General features: G+C 38.9%; 1 protein-coding gene across 1 annotated transcript in view; it reads left to right on the forward strand.

Moving 5' to 3' along the window:
* The window catches only part of ptp4a2b (protein tyrosine phosphatase 4A2b), a 29970-nt gene extending 8223 nt beyond the window's left edge, over positions 1–21747 (forward strand). Inside the window, exons 2-7 of the mRNA XM_067425300.1 lie at positions 13754–14028; positions 14320–14428; positions 14525–14617; positions 17260–17390; positions 19687–19761; positions 20601–21747. Of these exons, the coding sequence (XP_067281401.1) occupies positions 14024–14028; positions 14320–14428; positions 14525–14617; positions 17260–17390; positions 19687–19761; positions 20601–20712 (525 nt within the window). The 5' untranslated portion in view covers positions 13754–14023 and the 3' untranslated portion in view covers positions 20713–21747. The remainder of the gene's footprint in view (positions 1–13753; positions 14029–14319; positions 14429–14524; positions 14618–17259; positions 17391–19686; positions 19762–20600) is intronic.
* Positions 21748–22462: the final 715 nt, after the last annotated feature.

The raw sequence follows: 22462 nt of genomic DNA on the forward strand, positions 1-22462 counted from the left end.
GTATGCGACTAAACCTTAGCAGTAGCAAGCAAAACGGTTTTGCACGTCAGACTAGTGTAACATTATACACAGAACAACAATGGAGTAACCGTTAGCGCATTTGAATGACGAAGCACGCGATCGTGTCGTTTACTCACGCGACGATAGCCAACAGCATAGACATTTGTAGCAGTTTTACTCACCGGCTGCTTCCAAAGCAGGACCGAACTTTTATCGCTGGGACCGCTCCGTCAAAAACACACTTCTTTGGTATGATTTGGTGAAGTCCGGTGACAGCTGTGACTGTGGAAATCCACTTTGCGACGCGACTGAAGCGATGTTGTGAAATCGGTTCAAATGCTGCGCTGCCTTCCCGAAATGCTGTGCTGAAGCGTTGAAGTCGCTTGATGTCACCCATAGGAATAAAGTGGAGCGTGGCGCGGACTATAACGACATAAGTGTTCACGGACGACTGGATCTGCAGCTGAGAGTATTTATGGGCTTGCATTTCCTCTCTCGCTTTAGTCACACGCGCACCCTACCGGGAGAAGAGCCCATGTACGGCCCATACAAGGACCTTCCGCTCTATCGACGTCAAGCCGACCCATACTCGAAAAAAACTCTCCGAAACTTGTGAGAAACCGGAAGGAGTATTTTTGACACAAAAATACTCCATCAAACGTCCAACATTAGTTTTTGACAGTGTAAAAAGCTCAGTATGCAAATGCATGAAACAGCATTTCACCCCCCCCCCCCCCCCCCCTTAACACAGTGATGATAATGCAAGCCGAGCATTCGCATGCAATTAATCTATTTTTAGCGGCATTCAGGATGGCAGTTGCCTATTCATAGTGTTCTTTCAAATGGATTGCACATGCTTAGTAAACAGACTTTCACTTTCAACACCACTACCGAGAGGTATCTGCATGACGAGAGGTTCAGCTTGGCCTACTCGCCGTGTAAAAATAGTCATTGCAGTTGTGCGCGTTGAAAGCGAGAGACCCCTTTTCACTTGTCACTCACTTGTGTACAGCAAATGTAACTCTCAGCGCGGCTCCGCATCTGAAGATGCTTTAAAGTGGTATCGGTCGTATCAGGGCAGTTTTACAGTAATTCACTGGCTTGTCATGTTGCTGAAATAATGTACTAGCAAATCTTATTTAGCATTACATATTGATAGAATAATTACTTGCATACTGTAACGTTAGTTACCGTTAGATTACCTTGCTAGCTATTTATTTCTTATAGAAATGGTGCAACGTCTTATAGTTACATTACATGTATTGCTAAATATGTAATGTTTTGAGTACCAAGTTTGTAGTCAAAGTATGGGCAGGCCATAGTCAGTGTAAATCATATTGTGGATGTTTTGGTGGCCATACCACGAAATGTGCCATTACTGTTTATCCGCCGTCATCGGTGGCCCTTCTGGTTTACTAGCCTGTGTGTTCACACACACACACAACCCTTTTGTTGTGTCGAAAATGGTATTGGATATCAATATTTTTCAAGGTATCATATCAAAGTTTGCAATTCCAGTATCGTGACATCACTATTGCTATATATTGTCTGACAACAATTAGAACTTTGTAGCAGATTAACCAGATGCCAAGATAGATATTCTTAGAGGCCTTCATACGTACAATCAATTATTTATTTATTTATTAAAAAGGAACTCCTGCTAGATGAGTTTTCAAAATACAGCCTTTCCTTTTGTCTGCAGACTTTGAACATAGTTTATCAGACTTTGCTCAGTCAAGACTGGGCATGATAAAATAAATTTCTATGTAAAGGGAGTTTCCTTTTTGTTACTATGGGCTGGCTGAATGTCATGACTGCTGTATATACATTTCTTTTTTTCTTTTTCTTTTTATGTATCCATGCGTGAGTAAATTACTCTAATTCAGTGAGTTCTTCTACAGCACTCTACTCAGAGACTGGTGAGGAATGTAGACAGACGGGCCTCAAGAATGTGTGTGGCATTCAGTGTGTACCTCAGGTGTATTTATAGGCCACTAAGTATGCTTTACACAGATTTTTATTTCTGACCTATGTGTGATAAAGTGTGCCGCATTCTAAACTGGTATTGCTATTTAAACCGTTAAATAGCTACTTTAACTGGATGACTCCATGGTCCATTGGTTATTTGATGCCCTTTGTCTTTTGTTACTGTCTGCATGGTGCAATTAAGGCATGTGAAAAGAGCTACTCTAACTTTTTCCTCTTAGCAACTTGGAGCACCTGGAGAGATGGAGCATTCATTCTTACACTGTTATTCAGTCTCAAAGCAGGACCCATATTTCCTCTCCTTTTCTGAGAATGGCACTGGTGGCCTCTTTAATGTTTATTAATACCCAGAATTCACACTCTGGAGTGCCTCCACTCTGGCAGGCAGGAGCGAAGTTCATCCACTGCATGTCCGGTTTACTACTGTAACATGTAACACGACTTCATCTTCTGGGGACATTAGGTGTAAAATCCTCAGTTAGATATTTACCTGTGGAGTGTCTTGTTTAAAGGAAAAAGTTATATTTCAACCCTTTGGCTGTATGTAGAGCTCTGTTATAAAGATTAAATCACACCTTAAAGTCAGCATGACATGAGATGTTTTCTAAATGCATGTTAATTGTCTTATTTTAAATAATTCATACATGCATACATGTAATAAAAATGTAAAAAATGACGGCATAGTTTTAAATTAAATTTAAATTTCATAACTTTTTCGGGTGATGCAACAACTTCTCTGACGTATGACTCATCCAATATTCTAGTCTTCCCAAACCCTGCCCCTTTCTTTCAATTAACTTCAAAACTCTAATTCAGATCTACTACTCAACAAACAATGGTTTAAACTAGACCATGACATTTTTTCAATAAACTGGATAAGCACCATAAGACAAATGTGTTGCTGTGTCTGTTACACTCAGACTTTTAATCTTAAAGGTCCCGTTCTTCGCGATTCCATCTTTCAAACTTTAGTTGGTGTGAAATGTTGCTGTTAGAGCATAAATAATACCTGTAAAATTATAAAGCTCAAAGTTCAATGCCAAGCGAGATATTTTATTTAATGGAAGTTCCCTTTCAAAGCCTACAGCGGACGGCCGGTTTGGACTACAGCAGGAAGTGCAGGGATGACGTCACGTCAAGTAATGACGTCACTAGAACCGTTTGTTGACTAACCCTCCGCCCACAAGAACACGCAAAATAGGGGGAGTGGTCTCGCTGCTCTCCCACGTGGAGAAGAGCGCACATTCAGCGCTTGCATCTCCCCATTATGGTAAGAGGCGGGACCTTTCCGGGCAAAGTGCGCTAAGCTGCTGTCCAATCACAACACGGGAAGCGCTGGCCCAATCAGAACTCGTTATGTGTTTCTGAAGGAGGGACTTCATAGAACAAGGAAATCATCAGGCCGTTTTTAGGACAGAGGAAACAGCGCTGTACAGATAAGTAAATTGTGTGAAATACTTTTTTTACACGCAAAACATGAACTCATGTTATATTGCACACTGTAAACATAATCAAAGCTTCGAAAACACCTTTAATACATTTTCTGCTGTTTCACAATATTTTGTTTACACTCAGATATGGTTTAAAAGTCAGGTAGATTCAAAACGTTTAACAGTAAAATGTACATCCTATTTGGACCCCCCATTGTTGTAAATATTCATTGTATTGCTCACCTGTATGTTATCAGCTGAACAACATTGTGTTTACTGCTCTTGTTAACCACAGTGTGAAACTCTATGGCAGTGCCAGCAATAGTTACACCTGCCCAACCAAACCTCTTTTTTTGATCTCACAAGAGTGTCAACAAACTCACCTTTTCTTCTGGGATGTCCTGGAATGCAGAAAACAAAACTGTGAAACTGTGGTGTTGAATGCAGAAGCAATGGTGCTTATTACAGTAATCGGTAAAGGAATGTTTACCTCCTTTTTCAGGTGTGCATTCTGCATTTGTGGTTGCCCAACTTGATCCAACTTGCTTTTTTAATCATACTCCATACCATTTTAATTAAAGCATCGTGGGAGCTGTTATATGATTGCTTGTGGCATGGCCTGTGGAAACCTGCGTGACTGCATACGAACCTTTGTGGAGCTGGTGCAAAGTTTACTGTGTGTGGTATTTGCTTAATGGCCTCAAATCATTCCTTGGGCTTATCTTTTCTTATCTAGTTGGAGCATTCATGCGTTTGCTCTTGTGTTTTTAGTTGCCGCTGCACTATCTCACGTGGCTTCCAGCATTGTCTTTTCAAGAAGTCAGGCAGATCTGAACAGGTGTATCCTCACGTTTCGCTTCCTCCCTGCTTTGTATACATTGCATACTTTGTAGTGAAAAAGGAGTAGAGAGTGTGTTACAGTGGTGCCTGTGAAGCCTTTGCACTTTTGTGGTAAAATGCAGCATGTAATCAACACTTAACTTAAACTCTGTTGTCATGCAGGATTCACAGATTCAGTAATTTCAAGCAGACTGAAGTAGCAAATCTCTAAAGAATCCCGCTCACCTGAGGAACATTTTTTTCTTGTACTCATACATCCGTTCTGTGTTTTTGGGGTGGGAATGGCATGCGTCAGTGCTGTTGGGGGAGTTTTTCTGTGAATTGTCAATGCATGGGTGGATGTTTGCTCTCAGCAGGGTGGAGTACATATGTTTCTGCCAATTAGGTTAACACTGTATTGATGGCATACTTTCAGTTAAAAAATACTCTCTGTGCTAACGGAAAGAATAATATTTCATAAGGTTTTTTATGAGGTTTTTTAATGCTCACCAAGGTTACATTTATTTGAACAAAAACAGTAAAAAAGTTGTAATGGGACATTTGTACATTTTAAAGTAACGTTTAGTAATTTAATAATTTTAAAATGAACATTTTATTTAAGAAACCATTCTAATATGCTGATTTAGTGCTTTAAACATTTATCAATTCTTAAAAGAGATGAACATTTTTGTGGAATAAAAACAAAATTGGATTCTTTGAAATAATTAATTTGAAATATTAATGTATATTTTAACATTTGCATTGAATCGATCAGTGACAATTATTTCTACTGGAAATAAATGTCTCATGCAATTGCTTTTAACTTGTGTGATTATAGCCAGAGGTTTGAGCAGAGCGTGAGCTGGCACAGCTCTTATCTCTGGTTTTCTCTGCATCGCTGTCTCTGTCCCTCAACCCAAGGCCTGTGCTCTCAGACTCATTCCCCAACAGTTGTGAAGGAGAGGGTAAGGCCTTGCAGCTGACTCTGATACAGGTCAAGCTTTAGGTCAGTAGTTAAGACAGAACTCTAGGAAAAAAAAGAGGTGTATTTAACAATTGACCAGCGTTAATGTTGAGTAGGTATTACTCTATATTCACATTTTGTCAATTCTCCTAATGAGTGAGTCAGTCTGTTGCTTTAGTCTTGTCCTACTTCTGTGTGTTTTGACATGCTGTGCAATGCATCTGCACACAAACCCTTTGGCCCATAGCTCGAGCAGGTTTCTGACTGGATTTATCATGGAGGATGAAAACACAGCCTCAGTGTCCCATCTGGATTTGTTACCCAAATCTGAGGGATCTGAGAAGGATCATTGTTTTGCTGTTGGCATATTAGCCATTCGAAAGCCCTGTAATCTGTTTCTCTGGCTGAGGAGCATACAGACATTTCTGGCAAGGTTAGCATGTTTTCAGATGCTGCTTTTAGCCCCTATTTGAAAAACCACAAAAATTAGGTTAAGTTATATATGTACACATTCACATTCATTAGACCTCTATTGCACCAGTGTTTATATCACAACACGAGTCACACTTTCCTGCAACTGCTAAATTCCTCCGAAAGCATTTCGTAGTACTGCTAAATCCCTATAGAATTCATTCAATAATTTGTTTACAGATTCTCACTCCAGCTCTTTAAGGGTTTGACTCGTCACTGGTCTCCTTGTCAGCTAGTATTATTACTTTTAAAGCTTTAAATTAACAACTCAAATTAAATATAATGTTTTTTTATTATAAAAACATTATAATATTTTAATGATAGGAGTAAAAATATAAAAAATATGTAAAATAGTGCACCTATTTAGCAACGTTCTTTAGCAAATTTCTCTTGCCAACTAACTAGATGAGGCCTAATCGCATTTCTACCCTTTCCCCAACCCCTTCGTTTGGTGCTTCTCACGTGAAGGGATCTGGATTCTCTTTTGGCTGAAGCGGTATGGGTAAGACCATATAGCCCTTCAAATTATTTTTTTGGAATCACACTACAAACGAAGGGGTATGAGTTTCCCTGAATGCACAGACTGCGTGCCATGTAGTGATGTTGCCACTCGGGATCGATCACTTGTGTTGTCTGGCTGCCAGTTTCTACGTAGCTTACTAAATGTGCTATTTGAGTGATGTCTGTAAACCATAAAATCTTGCATTACCAAGGCAACAACTGACTCATTTGTATTACATTGCAAAGAGCTCTGTTATTGCAATATTATAATTACTATGACTTCTTGTGATTATCATGTCTGTACAAAATGGATTTATAAACGGGTAAGGCTCGGCAGATTTGAAGCGTTTCCCCCTATTGCAACAACTTTCTTTTTGCATGTTCTGCAGACAGGGTGACCATCTTCGATTAAAGGGGTGATCCACTTTCCCTTAAGCTTTTGATATATAAAAGGTCATAGTAATATAAGATTATCCTGTAAATTTCAGAGCTGAAAGCGTCCTTGTTAGTCAAAGAAAAGCTTTTAGACACCAGGCCCAGAAAACGATTGTCACATCTTGACGTCGTTGACTGCCAAGAAACAGCCTCTACAGAATAATAAGCACGTGTAGTTCAGTAGCCCCGCCCACCGACTCATCGGATCACTCTAGCCAGCAGCAATAAACATCCCAGGGCCAGGGCTCAAAAAGCTACCAAAACGGAAGCCTGTCAGCATGCCGATGAATCTCGTAATATTCCTTTCTTGTTCTGCTATTCTCTCTCTCTCTCCTGACATGACATTTGAAGGATGCCCACGTGTGCGCATGGTTTGCGCTTATATCGAATCGTGCAGGCTATGTAATACAAAAATAATAGTCCAATCAATCGCGGGTGGATGAGAAATGAATCATTGTGTTTGTTTGATAAAGATGTACTTGAATCATTCCGGTTGCCACTTTCAAAACAATCCCTCCCTCATGTGAACTAAACTGATATGGGCATATATGATATGACAGAAGCTGAAGTGCATTCAATATGCAAATGTTCTCCAATCCTAGCCATGGGCGTTTACTTCCAAGTCTCCAGTGCTGCACGCCCATCAAAACCCAGCGTTTTGGAGAGAGCCTCAAAACAATTGTAGAAAATACAAAATACACACAAACATCATTAGTTGACCTCAGACAACAGTATACATTTTTTTTTTTAAAAAGCCAGTTCATGACACGTTCTGACCACACGTCAGATTTGGTCCTTTTAGAAGGCTGAACAATCTCACGAGCCTCAATCTCTTCTGACATATCTTCTCTACTTCAAAAAACAACAATGGGTGCGTTTACATGCACACCAGTAAGCTGATAACTCCAAAAAATCAGCTTATTGAAATAACCAGTTTTCCCCGTTTACATGCAAACCAGTAAATGGACAATGCAAGTAAACCACGTTTACAGGACTATTTATAAACCGCGTTATTCCCTTGTAGTGCCGTCAAAAATAATAATGTCCGTATATCTGACTCTTGAGTTTTTCAAATTTTACATCAGTTGTGATGTTAAATAAAGCGTGTGCCGTGTCAGTGGGAGATTTACGGCTCATATTAACCCCTATGCAGTTATGAAGCGTTTTGACTGAACCTCTTCTACTTCTGCTGCATGTGATGAGAATAACACATCTTTACATTTTCTGCGTATATGATATATGTCCTTATTTCATGCAAAATGCTAGCTCGCTCTGTCTGGATGCGTTTAAATCTGCTGTAAGTTTGCGTTTTTGTTACCTATCACACATGCGCACTTCAATAAGCCGACAGAAAGCAGGTTAATGTGATTACATGCAGCGCGAAATTGAGGTAAGAGGCAAAAAACTACCTGTTCCGACCGGTTTATGTTTACGCCGTTTATGACCTTACTCCGATCAAAGAAAACGGGTTACCGCGTTTACATGACCATGTTCGTTGTTGGCTTATTGGGCATAATCGGCTTAAGAACGTGCATGTAAACGCACCCATTGACTGATGCTGGCTGGATAGGATTATCTGCAAGTTTTAAAAATTGTGATAATCAAACACGATACTTCAATTTTAAACTATATCAATAAGCGGCAGGTCATATCATGGTTTATCGTGAAACCAGTAATCATCCCATAACTACACTTTTTTTCTGCTGTTCATACTGGTTAGATGTTACAGGACACTAATGAAAGAAAGTTGGTTTGATGATGCGTAATGGTGTAGTTGTGGTGTCTCATTTCTTAGGGGAACATTAAATCACCACTAGGGGTAGGCGAATGGGTATAAAATAGAATTGGATTGGGCCTAAATTACTTTTCTGAGGTAAATGTAAAGTTACGAGACATTGTTCTCCAGCTGTTCTATTGACCTCTTTGTGCAGCTGGAAAAACACTGATTGATCGATTTATGTATCCAACATTCCTTTTGGCAAGTTGCACTGCATCTTTCAACATATCTTCTAATGTCCAGTCGTATTTATTTACTGTTAACTATTAGTAAAGAGCAAGCCTGCAGTCTCCCTCTCATTTACTGAAGCTTTCGCGCCTCGATCGACCCCCGGTGACCGGTCCCAGTATAGCCGCCCCTCTGTGTTTTCTAATGGACGCGAGGCAAACTAAATAAAATTACACTTCAAAAGTTTTTCCCCAAAGTTAGTTTATGTCATTGAAGGCAGGTATCATCACAATGATTTCATTTCAGGTGTTCGTTTTAAAAATAAGTTTAGTTTGAGTTAGTTATTTGATGCTATAAAAACGGGGGGTGTGATGTCATGATTGACAGCTGAGACTGACGGCTTCTCTGAGTGAAGTTGTCACTGAGGCACTAACGGACTTTTTTCGAAATTTTTGGGAGCAGATTGGTGCTTTAGCTTTAATTTCTACATTTCCATAACTGTTTATTTCACACCAACATAATTAATTGTTCTGCATCTGCGAGAGTGTGGGCGGGCTTTTGATATCGCGACTGTACTTCCTGCTCTTTTTCCTGCGCTCTACTGCGCAACTCCGGTCCCGAAATCGCTACTGCGCGGACTCGGTCCCAAGATGTCCGCGCCGTGCAGGCCGCCTAAAAGCTTCAAATCTGCCAAGCGGAAACGGATGATGTCGAGTCGTCCATTTTTTTTTACGGTCTATGGTAAAGAGTAAGAGATGATCAGTTCATGTGCCACTTAAACGGAGGCGTTACATCATTCTGTCACATCACATTTACAAGCGCCGTAAAACGGTATTTATTGTTTATATTGGGTAAAAAACTTGACAGAATTTAAGAGCTGTATTTTTCATATCAAAAGTAACCTGATTTGTCTCGTTTCCACGAGAAAATGGATGTGTGGTGTGAGTGTGTGAAGTGTCATTTGCAAGGTTGCAGCCCTAATAAATAATGAAAGCGCATCAAACTGTCAAGTAGTAGGCTATACTTAAGTTACAATATAACGCTTGAATGCATGCAGCCTCGCGCGCACGAGAAGCTTATATGTGATGAAGGATGTCAGACAAACGTCGGTAGGCTATAATCGATTATGGTCTATTCCTGCATCCACGCAGAATCGTCCATGTCCATATTGCAATGCAACGATTCATTTCAACTACTGCTTTTACAGTATGGGATATGCTCAGTCGCACTACGTAAAAGTCAAAACCGCCTCTATCACCTGTTTGGGCTTCTGTGTTCCCAGATAGAGCGCTCATTATCACTATGTACACTACGCTCCTAGATTATGACAAGAGCAGACGTATGGCCTTTCAAACTTTCCCAGCTGCGTAGGGTTGAGGGAAAGAGGGTTCAGATAGAGGGAAAGAGGGCTCATGGAAGAGAGCAAATGGAGAGAGACAGACAGAGCTCTGTACCCAGTGACCTCTCATCTAGATAACAAGGAGCAGTATTTCACAAAACAGTGGGCAACATGAAACTGTCATTTCTGAGAAGTCTTCCTTTTTTCCACTACTCGGTTCGTTCATGCACAGGGCAGCTGAAGTGTGTGTGTTTGTATAAGCGGCAGGGGAACTGAGCAGGGTGTACGTGTGACACAGCAGAGGCTTCACACTGGCTCGCCTCCGGTGTTAAAGAGAAACCGAATGTCTTACCGGACAGTTCCAGTTCTGCCTAGTTTAAACGTGTGACTTCTAAATGCTAGATGTGTCTTGTGAGAGAAGATTGTGAGTAGTATATTATTGCTTGTTTTGTGACTACCTAGTGACTTAAAAGAAACAAAGATCCTTGTGATCTGTATTGAGAATTTTCTTTTTTTCCTCTACCCTTTTCTCTCTGTCACTTCCTGTCTCACTGTTACTTTACCCTCATTTCTTCCCCATCTGTTCTGGTAGTAGCAATTACAGGAGTGGCTTGCAAATGCGGTTGTATGATTTGCGTGAGTTCCTGGTTAAAGTAGAGCAGGAGGAAGTAGAGCCTTCATAGGAACGGCATTTCACATACTGCATCCCTGATTGCATTGCTTCTCATAGAGCTTTCTATTGGCATTGTTTTTGCTTTGCATTTGTATGCATTTTTGGAGATCCTATTAGCAATGCACAGCACTGAATTCTAGGGCTGGGTTAATTAATTTGAATAAATTCTCATGTTGAATAGTGTTGTCAAAAATATTGATATTTCGATATCAATCGATACTGAAAGATCTGAAACGATACCAATACTCCTTTCTACAGTATCAGCACACATACACTAATATCAGCTGCGCTTTCTGGTTTTCCTCTCCGACTGACAGCAAGTTGACACGCACCCACCTTCTATCATTTACTCCGGTTAAATTGTGTTGGTTTGACGGGTGTGAATTTTGCGTGGGATTGCAGTTAATTGCACACAATTCTACTCATTCCTGCAGATTTCGTGCTGACATCTAAAGTGCACACACATACAGTAATAAAGCCGCCTCTGACATACAAGTGCAAAAATTAACTCCTTTTCCCAGCAAATTAATGGTCAAATACACTCAAAAATAATATCACAATGCCCATCTTGATGACTATTAACGTAAACAGTTGTAAACCGTTCAGGAAGGAATGTGTGACAGGAACAGTATTTTGGATCCATTTGTGTCAGGTCTTAAAGGGATTCCAGCCAATGTTATTAGGCTAGTTGTATGGTATGCTGTGTTTTTTTTTTAACCAAATGAACAATCTCACCAAATGAACAATCTCTGTGTTTTTTTTAAACATAATCAAACTTTCTAGCCTGTTGATTTGTTAATGATATTCAGCTGCAATGAAATGTTTTGCAAAAAAATGTGAATCTTTTCTTCTTCTTTTAATCTTCTTTAATCTTATTATTGGAATTGAAATTAGGATACGCAACCCTAGTATTGTGCATTTTTTTAATAATAATAATAATAGTGTTGTCACAATACCAAAATTATGACTTTTTTTATGATACGATACCAGACTAAAATACCTCAATTAGATACTAAATCGATACCATGGTCAAAAAAAAAAAAACAACTAAAAGTAATTGAATATGATAACAGAACTTATTATTCATTGTTTTATTTTCTTTTACTAAAAATTCACTTGGGCAGCATGTTCCTGCCCTGGTATCTGACCATTCCCTCCTCTTATTACTATAATAACTACATGGCAGTGTGAAGATCTTTGCAGAGATATCAATCACTAACCTTTCACTTCTGAACAGGTTGTGATGACCACAATCTTATTTCATGATACGAGTAATTTAATATTATTAAATGTCATTTTATAATTATAGTTTTATTTGTATATTTCTTTTTAAAAATAAGCAAAAAATGCAAATTACAAACTATATGACTAAAACAGTGCTTTATTTTTCAGCTACATTTGGTCTATTTAACAGTAGCAAGTCAAGAAAGAAATTAAATAATCAAAGATAAAACTTCTTAGTCTTCATTCTATAATTGAACTATATACTGATTGTTAATAAATATGTTTTAGTCATTTAGCCAATCATGTGGTTTTCTATTTTTCAATGTTGTTTGATTTACATTAATCACAGAATATTAGGTCTGGCTGAAGACCTGCACTAATCCAGTTACCTCAATTGTATACATTCACTAAAGACATATCCCACTGTGTTTACCTGAATACTCGCCAGACCGTGCATTTTTACATATATTTCACCATTCAAACCCAAAAAATAATCTGCAAAAGAAGGCGTTGCGTACTTTAGATCAGAGTCCGGCAGCACGAGCCCTTCCAGCACCGCGCTTTTTCTCATGCGTGCATATTTCTGTTGCTTTTTGTCATGCACGTGTATATATTTAACTCTTCTGCTTCCAATGTTTAGTGAACGGTGAAAGCAGAGCTCTGCACACACATCCTGACACCTGTTGTCACACATCGATGCAAATTAAGAAATACAGCTTATATTAGCGCTGTCCTCCTTAAAGTACCGGTACTAATAAAATTCCATATTGTACCGTTTGTAATAGCATGGTATCGCGATGCTTCTCTAGTACCGGTATATCATGCAACACTAATTTATAATTTTTCTTACGATCCCTAACCCTACACAGATGTGGTAACATGACGCACACAAGTAGTTTTAATCCGAGCAACTAAGATTTTATTATCATTCTAGTTTGCAATGCAGCATCTCAATTTCACAATAGCCATCTCTTTCCACCTGTCCTGTCCTATGCCTTTGTGTGGTTGTTTCCTTGAGCAGCTCAATTATCCTGTCTGAACCACTGGCTTACCATCTGGCCCCTGGAGAAGGTTTTAAATAAAAAAGCACTTGTGGTGTTCTAGTCCTGAGTAACCTTTTAGCTCTGCTCCTCTTTTGATAGGATAATCACATTCCTAATCTTGCTCTTTTTCTCTTTTGAAGAGGCCACTTTCTTTTTTGTGCCATCTATTTAGCCTCATCTGTTTGATATAGCATTTGAGACTGCCTCTTTCCTTCTGAGAATTGCAACTTGTTGACAGTCCAAGTCTTCTGACGTTCCTTTTTTGAAATCGTGTCTGTCTCGACATGTCCAAGTCTCGCATCATGAAGACTCTCATTGTGTGTGCAGTTTTTTTTTCTTAATGTGGTTATTCAATCTGTTGCAGATCAGGGAGCCAAGATGACTTGGTTACTTTGATGGGTGTCCTTTTATTGTGGATGGGGTGGCGAGTCGAGGAGAGAAGCGTGGGACTGTGAAACAGTTGAGGCTGTTTGAAGCTTTGCCTGACTTTAATCCTTGCAACTGCCTTTTGAGTTTTCAGAAACTCAGGAACAAGTCCTCTCTGTATTGTCCTTTTTGTGCCTTTATTCATGTCAGTCTTGCTCTTTCGCTCTACCAATGTGTTTTTTTCCCCTATGTGCACTACTTTTGATTTGAGAGAGACTGCATTTAGAGAAGAACCTGCCATTTGCATGAAACAGGACATTGTGCTCCATGCCATATCAGGAAGTAGGTGTCTTGATGTCCTAGACTTGCTGTTATCACCTTTCAGCTTCAAATTGCCTTTCTCAGAGAGTTGCGCAGCAGCAAGGGTGAATCATCAGTCAGAGCTGAGCAGTACTACACTTAAGATGTTCATAAGGATTTAAAGGATGTCTAAATGATTGTTCAACTGAAGAGGTCTCTTTCTGCACTCACTGTGTCCTCTTTCTCCCTCTCTCCAGTGTTTCCGTGTTGATTCGGATCACACATATATGGCGTTTGTGACCGTCTGCGGAGAGTTCTGCCAGGCTCAGCACCTCACCTTTGTGGACAAGTGAATTGTTAGCCGCCCGAGGGACTACGCTACCCAGAAGCCTCCCTGACAGCCATCACACTGGGTCCAGTCTGTCTCTTCTATACCCTTTTGGGATCCTGTGTAGTCCTCGAGCACGCCCACCTCACTTCCTTCCTACAGCATTTTCTCCCTAGCCAATCATAAACTCCTCTCCTGAATGGGGTAATCTCAATTGTCTCAATTGGATGACTGAAGGATAGTCCCTTTTTCTTTAGTTTTCCTTTCAAGTTTCTCATCCCTTTTTTTATACATCCTTTGAACATCCGTGGACTAGATCACCATCCTTTTGGCTTTTGTTTGTACTTCTAGTAGTCTAGTGTCCACCCACCATTGCACCCAATATTTTTTTTTGTCTGTATTTATTTTTTAATACTGCTGAGATCTGAGCCAAAGATTTTTTTTAAGAAACAAAGGAACAGGAGTTATAAGTACTTCATTGTAATTGTTTTAAAGACGTCTTGCCAACATGAACCGCCCTGCCGCTGTTGAGATTTCCTATGACTGCATGAGATTCCTCATCACACACAACCCCACCAACTCCACTCTCAACAAGTTCACTGAGGTGAGGGAGCTGTCTGAATCCTCCTTTTGTGAATAAGTTTGTCATGAAAAGGGAAGCCCGATTATCTTACAGATTCCACTCTGTTTCCCTCTTTAGGAGCTGAAGAAGTTTGAGGTGAACACTCTGGTGAGAGTATGTGAAGCCACCTATGACAAGGCACCAGTGGAGAAGGAGGGCATCCAGGTCCTGGTGAGTAAATTTAATTGAAGATTTGAAGAACCTTGTTTAAAAGGATAAAGAAAGGAAAAGGTGCTCATTTTGAACACTGAATGACAGTGCTTTTCTGCAGGATCAGCTGCCTCTGGTTGATAAAAAAGGCACATGTATGCCTATGCTACATTACCAGTAGTAATTCACTAAACGACAACTAAAAGTTGCTTCAACTGGCCCTAAACTCTTACAATAGCATTTGGCCATCCTTATTGTTGAGCCCTGTTAATTAATGTTTATTGTGCTATATTGAGCCCATATACACTGCAAACGTTTGGGATCCATACGATTTAAAAAAGGAAATTCAGCAAGTATGCATTTTGTTTATCAAATCAGCAAGTATGCATTTTGTTTATCAAATCAGTAAAGATGTTAGTAATGTAACAACATATGTCTGTTTAAAATGAATGCTGTTCTTTTGAACTTCGTATTTATAAAAGAAACCTGAAGAAGAAAAAATCCATAAAAAATAAGTAGCACAACTATAAGACAGATAATAATTTTAAAAAATGTATAGCTCCAAAGCGGGATATTAGAAGGATTTCTGAAAAAGCACAGGAAAACTGTTACTTAAAATGTCTCACAATATTACTGTTACTGTGTTTTTTTTTTATCAAATAAATGCAGCCTTGGTAAAACTTAAAAAAAAAAAAAAAAAAAATCTTACGACCCAAAACTTTTGAATGGTAGTATTAGTGAGAGCTGCATAAAGTTGTTCTCTCTCTTCTCTTAGTTTTCTTCTCTTAAGAGGTGTGTAGAAAGCACTCGATTTCAGCCAAATTCAACATGAAGTTTAACCTTCTTACAAACTTTCCCATAAAATTAGAAATCATTTCTGCTGTAATACCTTGGTATTTTATTTAGCATAGTGAAAATATGCAGTAGTTGTCTTTAACAGCGAATTCGTTAATGGGTCACTATTGAATATAGTTAGCAGTAAGGGTTAATTGATATCTAATGTACAACAATGAATTACCAGGTACATCCTATTTGTCATGAGTTTTATAATTGTGTAATTATTCATTAGATTGACTTAATTACACTGCCAAAAGAAATTAAATTAACTGTAACCAGAGCAATTTCAGTGCCGCTTTAACTGAAACATGGATTGCGTTGATTGCTTTGTCCTGTTTGCAATGGTCTTTTCTGTGATCTCTTCTTAAAAGGGCGAGCCTCACATGCTCCTCTCCCTCTTAAGATCATGTAGGTCGTTTCACCCAGAGTCGTACTGATGTCACTAACAAGTGCTGTATGCGGGTGTGTGTAATAAAACCACATTCTTGGTGGCCTTTGAAAAAAATCTTGCTTTGCATGTTGAATCTTTATTTATACTTGACATTATCTTCTTCTGACCCTGCTGGAAAAGCCAAGATAGCACTCCCAGTTTATCTACCATCTCTGATCACCCGTACTTTGCATGCTAGGTTGATCAAAAGAAGGTATTTTGACAGCTACAAATGTTTTAAAAAGCAGCTCTATCTCCACTAACTATATCTGAGGATTAAGTCAAGCCAAACATGTCTCCTGTAAAAGAGGAAATTTCACCCCTGCCCGATTTATGTATTTGATAATTTTGAAAATAAGGAAGGAAAGGTGTTAGAAGGGAAACAATATCCTTACTTCCTTAAAGAGAAGGTACAGAGCAGTTTAAACTCTACAGTCACGGTAGGGTGGTAAGTCAGCATAATGTGTGTGAGATATATGGCATCTGTCTTACTGCATTTGTAACCCAATACCCGAGAAAAAATGTACATCCCTGCTGTTAAATACTGTTCACCTCATCCATTTTTCTTTGAAAGTGGTTCACTCCAATTTGATGGGGAATAGCTGAATCAAAAAACAAGGTTTAATTGGGAACAAGAAATTGCATGTAAAATAAGCATAGAAAGTAAGAGAAGCTGAAGCTGTCTATGGGTCAGCAGGAGCACAGCGGCCCAGACAGCTGCACTGACACAGAACTGCCAGCCGGTCTGTTTCCATTATCTGTCATTTTCGCCCACACACCCTTTCTCTTTAACATTCCCAAGCACCAGATCTTCTCACACGCTTCAGATCTTGGGATATTCAAAAAGGAAATGGAAAGCAGACCTAGATAACTACATAAAACTGCTGATAATTAATGCTTTACAAAGCTGTGTTTAGTGATGCAAATGGATTTACCAGAAAACCACCATACTCCCTTAGGATGACATTAGATTTCTGCGTCATTTCAGTGAACCCGATACATCTAGCCCCGAACTCCTCTGTCCTCTCCACTCCTCTTGCCGGCTCTTCTTATTGATCACATTTTTCCAGCTTCACATTATATCTTATTCTCCCAGGTCTATCCGTCCTCTCCTCCTTTGTCTCGGCATATCTCTCTCCTCGCAGGCCTTTCTCACTAGTTGTGGGGTTTGGCTGGGAGTAGTCCAGATCTCTATGGCCTTCTGCCCAAAAACAATTCATGAGAACGTTCTGCTCTCCCACAATGCTTTGCTCAACAGACAAGTTTTGCGAGGCCTAATGTGAAACATCTCAAGTTCTTCAGCTGTTTCACCTTGGAAATGTTCCCTCTTACGCTCTGAAGTGTATACAAGTCAAACTCTAAACTGCTATTTGTTTCTGTTTCTTCATGGATGCAGGACTGGCCCTTTGATGATGGAGCTCCACCCCCCACCCAGATTGTAGATGATTGGTTAAACCTGCTGAAGACTAAATTCCGAGAAGAGCCAGGATGCTGCGTTGCCGTTCACTGTGTTGCAGGGTTGGGCAGGTCAGTCTTTTATGTTGTCAATAGAGTGTTTCCACTTTTGGGCCAAAAGTGGGCGTGCTAGTGCGTGCCAGGGCCTGTCGTGTTGTATATTTTCATATACCAGCTTTAACGACTTTTTAAAATAAATTTAGCTAGTAACTTGCTTTCAGACAGCAGCGAGTGTTTGAATAATTGTTTGTGATCCGATGTGGATTCTGATCACTGTATAAGGGAGAAATATTTAAATGCCATGCAAAATACTTTGTGCTAACTATAGTAAACATGGCAAATATGACTGCTTGAAGAAATCAGACTTATGTCACAACAATCTGTATATAACAATATTTTTCAGTCAGTAGGCCTATGTCTTGTCCCTTTATACCGGACTGATGGCAATAATTAGCTTCATATATGTCATGAAATAGTGCTTTTTAGGACACACTTTTTTTTTTTTCTTCTTCTTCTCTCTGACTGAAGATATAACCGTCACTGGGTAGAGTGCTATAGGTGCTCAGGTTTTTGCAGGAAAATATGTAGAAGTGATTGTTCTTTCTAAATCTGATGAACTGTCCTGTAACTACAATAACCAGAAACGAACACATGTCCTCTTTCTTTTGTGAATACAAAGAAATAAAGTGGTATTTACCATTATTTTTTAATCTCAACAAATTAATTTATTAGGATAAATGTATCACTCATAATGGTAAAACTGTGGTAAAACGTTGATGCTTGGGTTTTAAATCTTTAAGTAAACAACAAAAATGTTGATTAGTTTTCTGATCATATGTCCGTTTGTTGGTGAAATGCTACAGGGTGAGGCTATAAGCCTGGCCCGATGAAACCCCTGGCTCACACTGTCCTGACAATGGAAACGCAGCTAAATTGCTTCTCAAAATATTTGTAGTTTAGAGTAGCACTCCTCCATTAGCTCTAGTACCGGTAGTAGGACATATGTCTTGTGTCAAAAAAGACTTCAACAGATGACTGTAATATTGAATATGCAGAAAAGTAAATGTTTTAAAGGTAATTTTATAAAATCCTGTAATTCAAAATAACTGTCTTTCTTTTTTTTAAATGTCATTTATTTATTTGATGGCAAAGTTGAATTTCATCTTGATATGCTGATTTGGTTCTCAATACATTTCTTATTATTATAAATGCAAACAGTGCTGCATAATATTTTAGTGAAAATCTGTGATATTTTTCCCCCCAAAGGTATTTATTTGAAATAGAAATATGTATTTTAATTTATACTGTTACTTCTAAATAAATGTAATGCATCCGTGCCAATTAAGTGTTAATTTCTTTTGCATAAAAATATTTTACTGATCACAAACTGTTGAACTAGTGTAAATACAGTGCATGTTATACTGTTTATTTTTCTGAAGATTAGCCGATGAGTTTCTAGAAAAGTGACTGCAATATAACCATAAGAATAATCATTTTGTTTGTTGAAAGCAGAAAGAAATACAAACCAAATACAACACCACCAACAAAATCACAAACATAAAAGAATCTTAGGAACATTCACACCGTGTATTGGGTCCACTCTTTGCATACTAGGGATGGGCAGTGTCCAACTAGACAGTCTGAATGCGTCTTATGTAAAAAAGTGGTGAGCCTGAAACCTTCCTAATTTAACTGGACATCTAATTAAGAATGAGTTGATTAGTTGCTTAATCAACGCATGACTAGTCAAATACATCGTCGTATAATAAGTGCATGTGAGACCCACTTGTGTTCTCTTTACACACTTGCTAACTTTTGCATATTTAGCACTTAGTCTTTCTCGCCTCTGTATAAACCCACACACGCATGCAAACCCAGTCTTAACTTAAGAAGTTAAGCGTCTGTGACCTGCTGGTGTCAGTATGGTGTAACCAACATTGTGGTCAGTACCGTGCACACTATACTCTACTCTCGCATTCATTTTCCTGAGCTCAGTTTACACCAGTTCTTTTAGGGACAAACAGCAGCACCATTTAAAACGAGCCTGTGGTTGTGCTGCTTTCCAAAAGTTGAAGTGTTTTTTTGTTGTTGTTTATTCAGGTTTTTTTCTCTTCTTTTTTTTGTTGGAAGGGTGTGTGTGAGAACTCAGCTACAGACTGCCTTCTCAGCTCTTGACCTCTTTGCGTACACAAGCAGCTCAGAATACTGTTTTCGCTGTGAACACAAGCACACATTGTTTTTGAGCTCCCAAAGATGGTACAATCTGATTTGAATGTTGTTGATGCAGGTGCAAAATTCATGACCTGAAAATGTATATTTTTTGAGTAGTTGGATTTGTATTAAAGTCTGTTTTGTCTTGTTTTCATAGAGCACCTGTGCTGGTGGCTTTAGCCTTAATTGAGAGTGGAATGAAGTATGAAGATGCGGTGCAGTTTATAAGACAGTAAGTAGCTTGGATGATTTGTCATTGATCATTAATTTTGACCTTCTAACTTTTGCTTTAAGGTTGGAGTACACTACACAACTTGTTAAGTATCTGAGGCCACTTTAATACATTAGGCATTATGCACTTGACAACTTTTTAAATGGTGACAGAACCATCTGTCACCATTTAAACGACTGAGGATCAGATACTACCAGACTTTCCGAGGTCATTCCGAACAAAAACTCGCACAGAAACATGCTCCTCATTGCTGGGAGGTGCATGACCGATGGAAACAGTATGTTCTAAAATGTGAACATGTTTGATATTTCACACATTCACTCTTTACTGGTAAATTACCATTTAAAGATCATTTTTGAAAAGGACCTTTTCATAAGTAACAGTAAATCAAATTTCTGCAATGAGAATTTGGAACTTTGCCAGTAAATTACTGTTGTGATATGTGAGAACAGAATATAATTGCCAGTATGATGTGTACAAAGGCAGTACATGCTGACCTAAGAAGTTTGCTTTGGGCAAATCATAAAGCCCTGACGAATCTGTTCACAGAAAGCTCTGCTGCTTTTAATCGTTTTTCTTTTGTAAACATTCGCCGGACTGAAGTCTGGCCATTGCGCAGCATATCACGCTCAAAACCATGCCGCCTTTCTCAGTCATTAGTGTTGCGTCGTGAACAGCACATTTGTGTTATTACCGCAAAAGTCAATCCAACTGTTGAGTATCTGCAGACTGGCTCTGACTTTTGGCATCCAAGAGTTGTGTTTACCAGCCTTTAGTAGATTTAAAAACTGCGATCTCATGCTTACTTTTTTTGTTTTGTTTGTTTTTCATTATTTTAGGAAGAGACGTGGAGCCTTCAACTCCAAACAGCTTCTTTACCTTGAAAAATACAGACCCAAGATGCGTCTGCGGTTCAAGGATGCCAACGGTCACAACTGCTGTGTCCAGTAGTGCGTCATTCTGTCACTCATACAAAACAACAGTGGGAATTTCAACCAGGGTAGAGGGGAACACAAGCTGTGGGTTATAATTGTGGTGATTTTTATCAAACGAATCATGGCTAATCGATCACAGAGATGTAATGAATGAAAGCTGATCTATGGATTCACCAGCAGTATCAATGCGAAGGGTCAAAGCACACAGATGAGCCTGTAACCTGGTTGGTTAACCAGTGTTAATAATCACAGGCAAGAATATACACAAGTTCCCCTGATTTCCCAAATTTACAATCATGGGATGGCTTTTTATTTTGTTATTGAGTACTTTGAACCATGAAAAGATTTACAGTTGTAAAATGCTGTCATTGTTCGATTTTTATTATGACTTTTATTGTTGGGCGTGTTCCTTTTATCATTTCTTCTTCTCCCCCCCTCACAAACAATAGCCAATTTTGTTACAGAAACAACTCTAAAGTAGGCATATGATATTTTTGCACAAAACAAAATTAAGAAGTTCCTTTCCAATGCAGCAATTGCCCCCTTGAAATCACTTTTAATTTAGGGTTAGCCTAGGTTTTTAAATATGTCAGCTGTATTTATTCACTATAATTAGTATCTTGTCAGGAGTGTGGGTGGGGTTAGGACACTTTTCTTTCTTTCATGGAGCCATGTTATTTTCTCGTTTTCGTAATCTCTGGGGAGTGCAATATTCAGTCCAGCTTAGAAAAGCCCTCACCCTTAGGACCGTCCTACATCCAAATTCAAATAGAGGAGGACACTTGGCTTGTGTTAGGTACTCACTTTCTATAGCTGCTCTTCGCTGGCTGCTCAGTAAAAAAGCTTTACTGTTGACCTGGCTGTGACACGCACACATAATGTGTACACTTTATCCGTCACCCTACTGTTCAGCCCACAGACACTGAAGGAAGTGAGAGGCGGGAGACTGGTCGGCTCTGGGTTATTTCATTTTATTTTTAATCATTGTGCCCATTTTGAAAACACCCCCACTTCATCTTGGTTTTAAGACAAATAAATGAATTGAAATTGATTCTGGCCTATTTTCATTGTGTTTTTTTTCTGTAATATGTTAGCTATTTACTGTTCTTGGTTGATGAGTCACTACGTGATGACTGATTTTTACAGCCACCTTCCAGATAACATCCAAAATTATGGCGGAAGATAATGCGAAATGTAATTAGGAGAAAATTGTCACCTGCAGCTGAAAGAAATAATTCAATCTTTTGATTTGCTAGTCTATAAAAATTATTCAGAAGGGGTCAAAAAGATGTGTATCTCTTCAATAAGCAAATGTAGGACTTTCAATAGTCAAACTAAATGTGACTCATTTGACTCAACAAAGCTTTTCCACACCAGGATTTCTGTCCAGAAAGGTTTTGGCTGATTAGTGACTCATGCATGTAAAGGCAACAGCGCCTCTGTGACATTTCTAATGTGATGAGTGATAGTGCAGATGGAAGATGACTAAACTCTTGAAATATTTAAGTCAGTCACATGGTATAAATCCACAGGAAGTTGGGAAATGACCTATTTACTTCTATCTCTACACCTGCTGACACAATCCACTGGAGTCCGTAATATGAAGAATCAAATGTGTGACTAATTGTTTATAGGGAAGTCTATTTCTAATGCATAATCTAATTATGTATTAGGAAACCACAGCACTCAAGCATATGCCCTTTTTAAAGGGATAGTCGCCCTCTAGTTGTTCCAAACCTGCATTAATTTCTTCTGCTGAAAAAAAA

Source organism: Pseudorasbora parva, chromosome 19 (assembly GCF_024679245.1).
Source record: "Pseudorasbora parva isolate DD20220531a chromosome 19, ASM2467924v1, whole genome shotgun sequence".
NCBI lineage: Eukaryota > Metazoa > Chordata > Actinopteri > Cypriniformes > Gobionidae > Pseudorasbora > Pseudorasbora parva.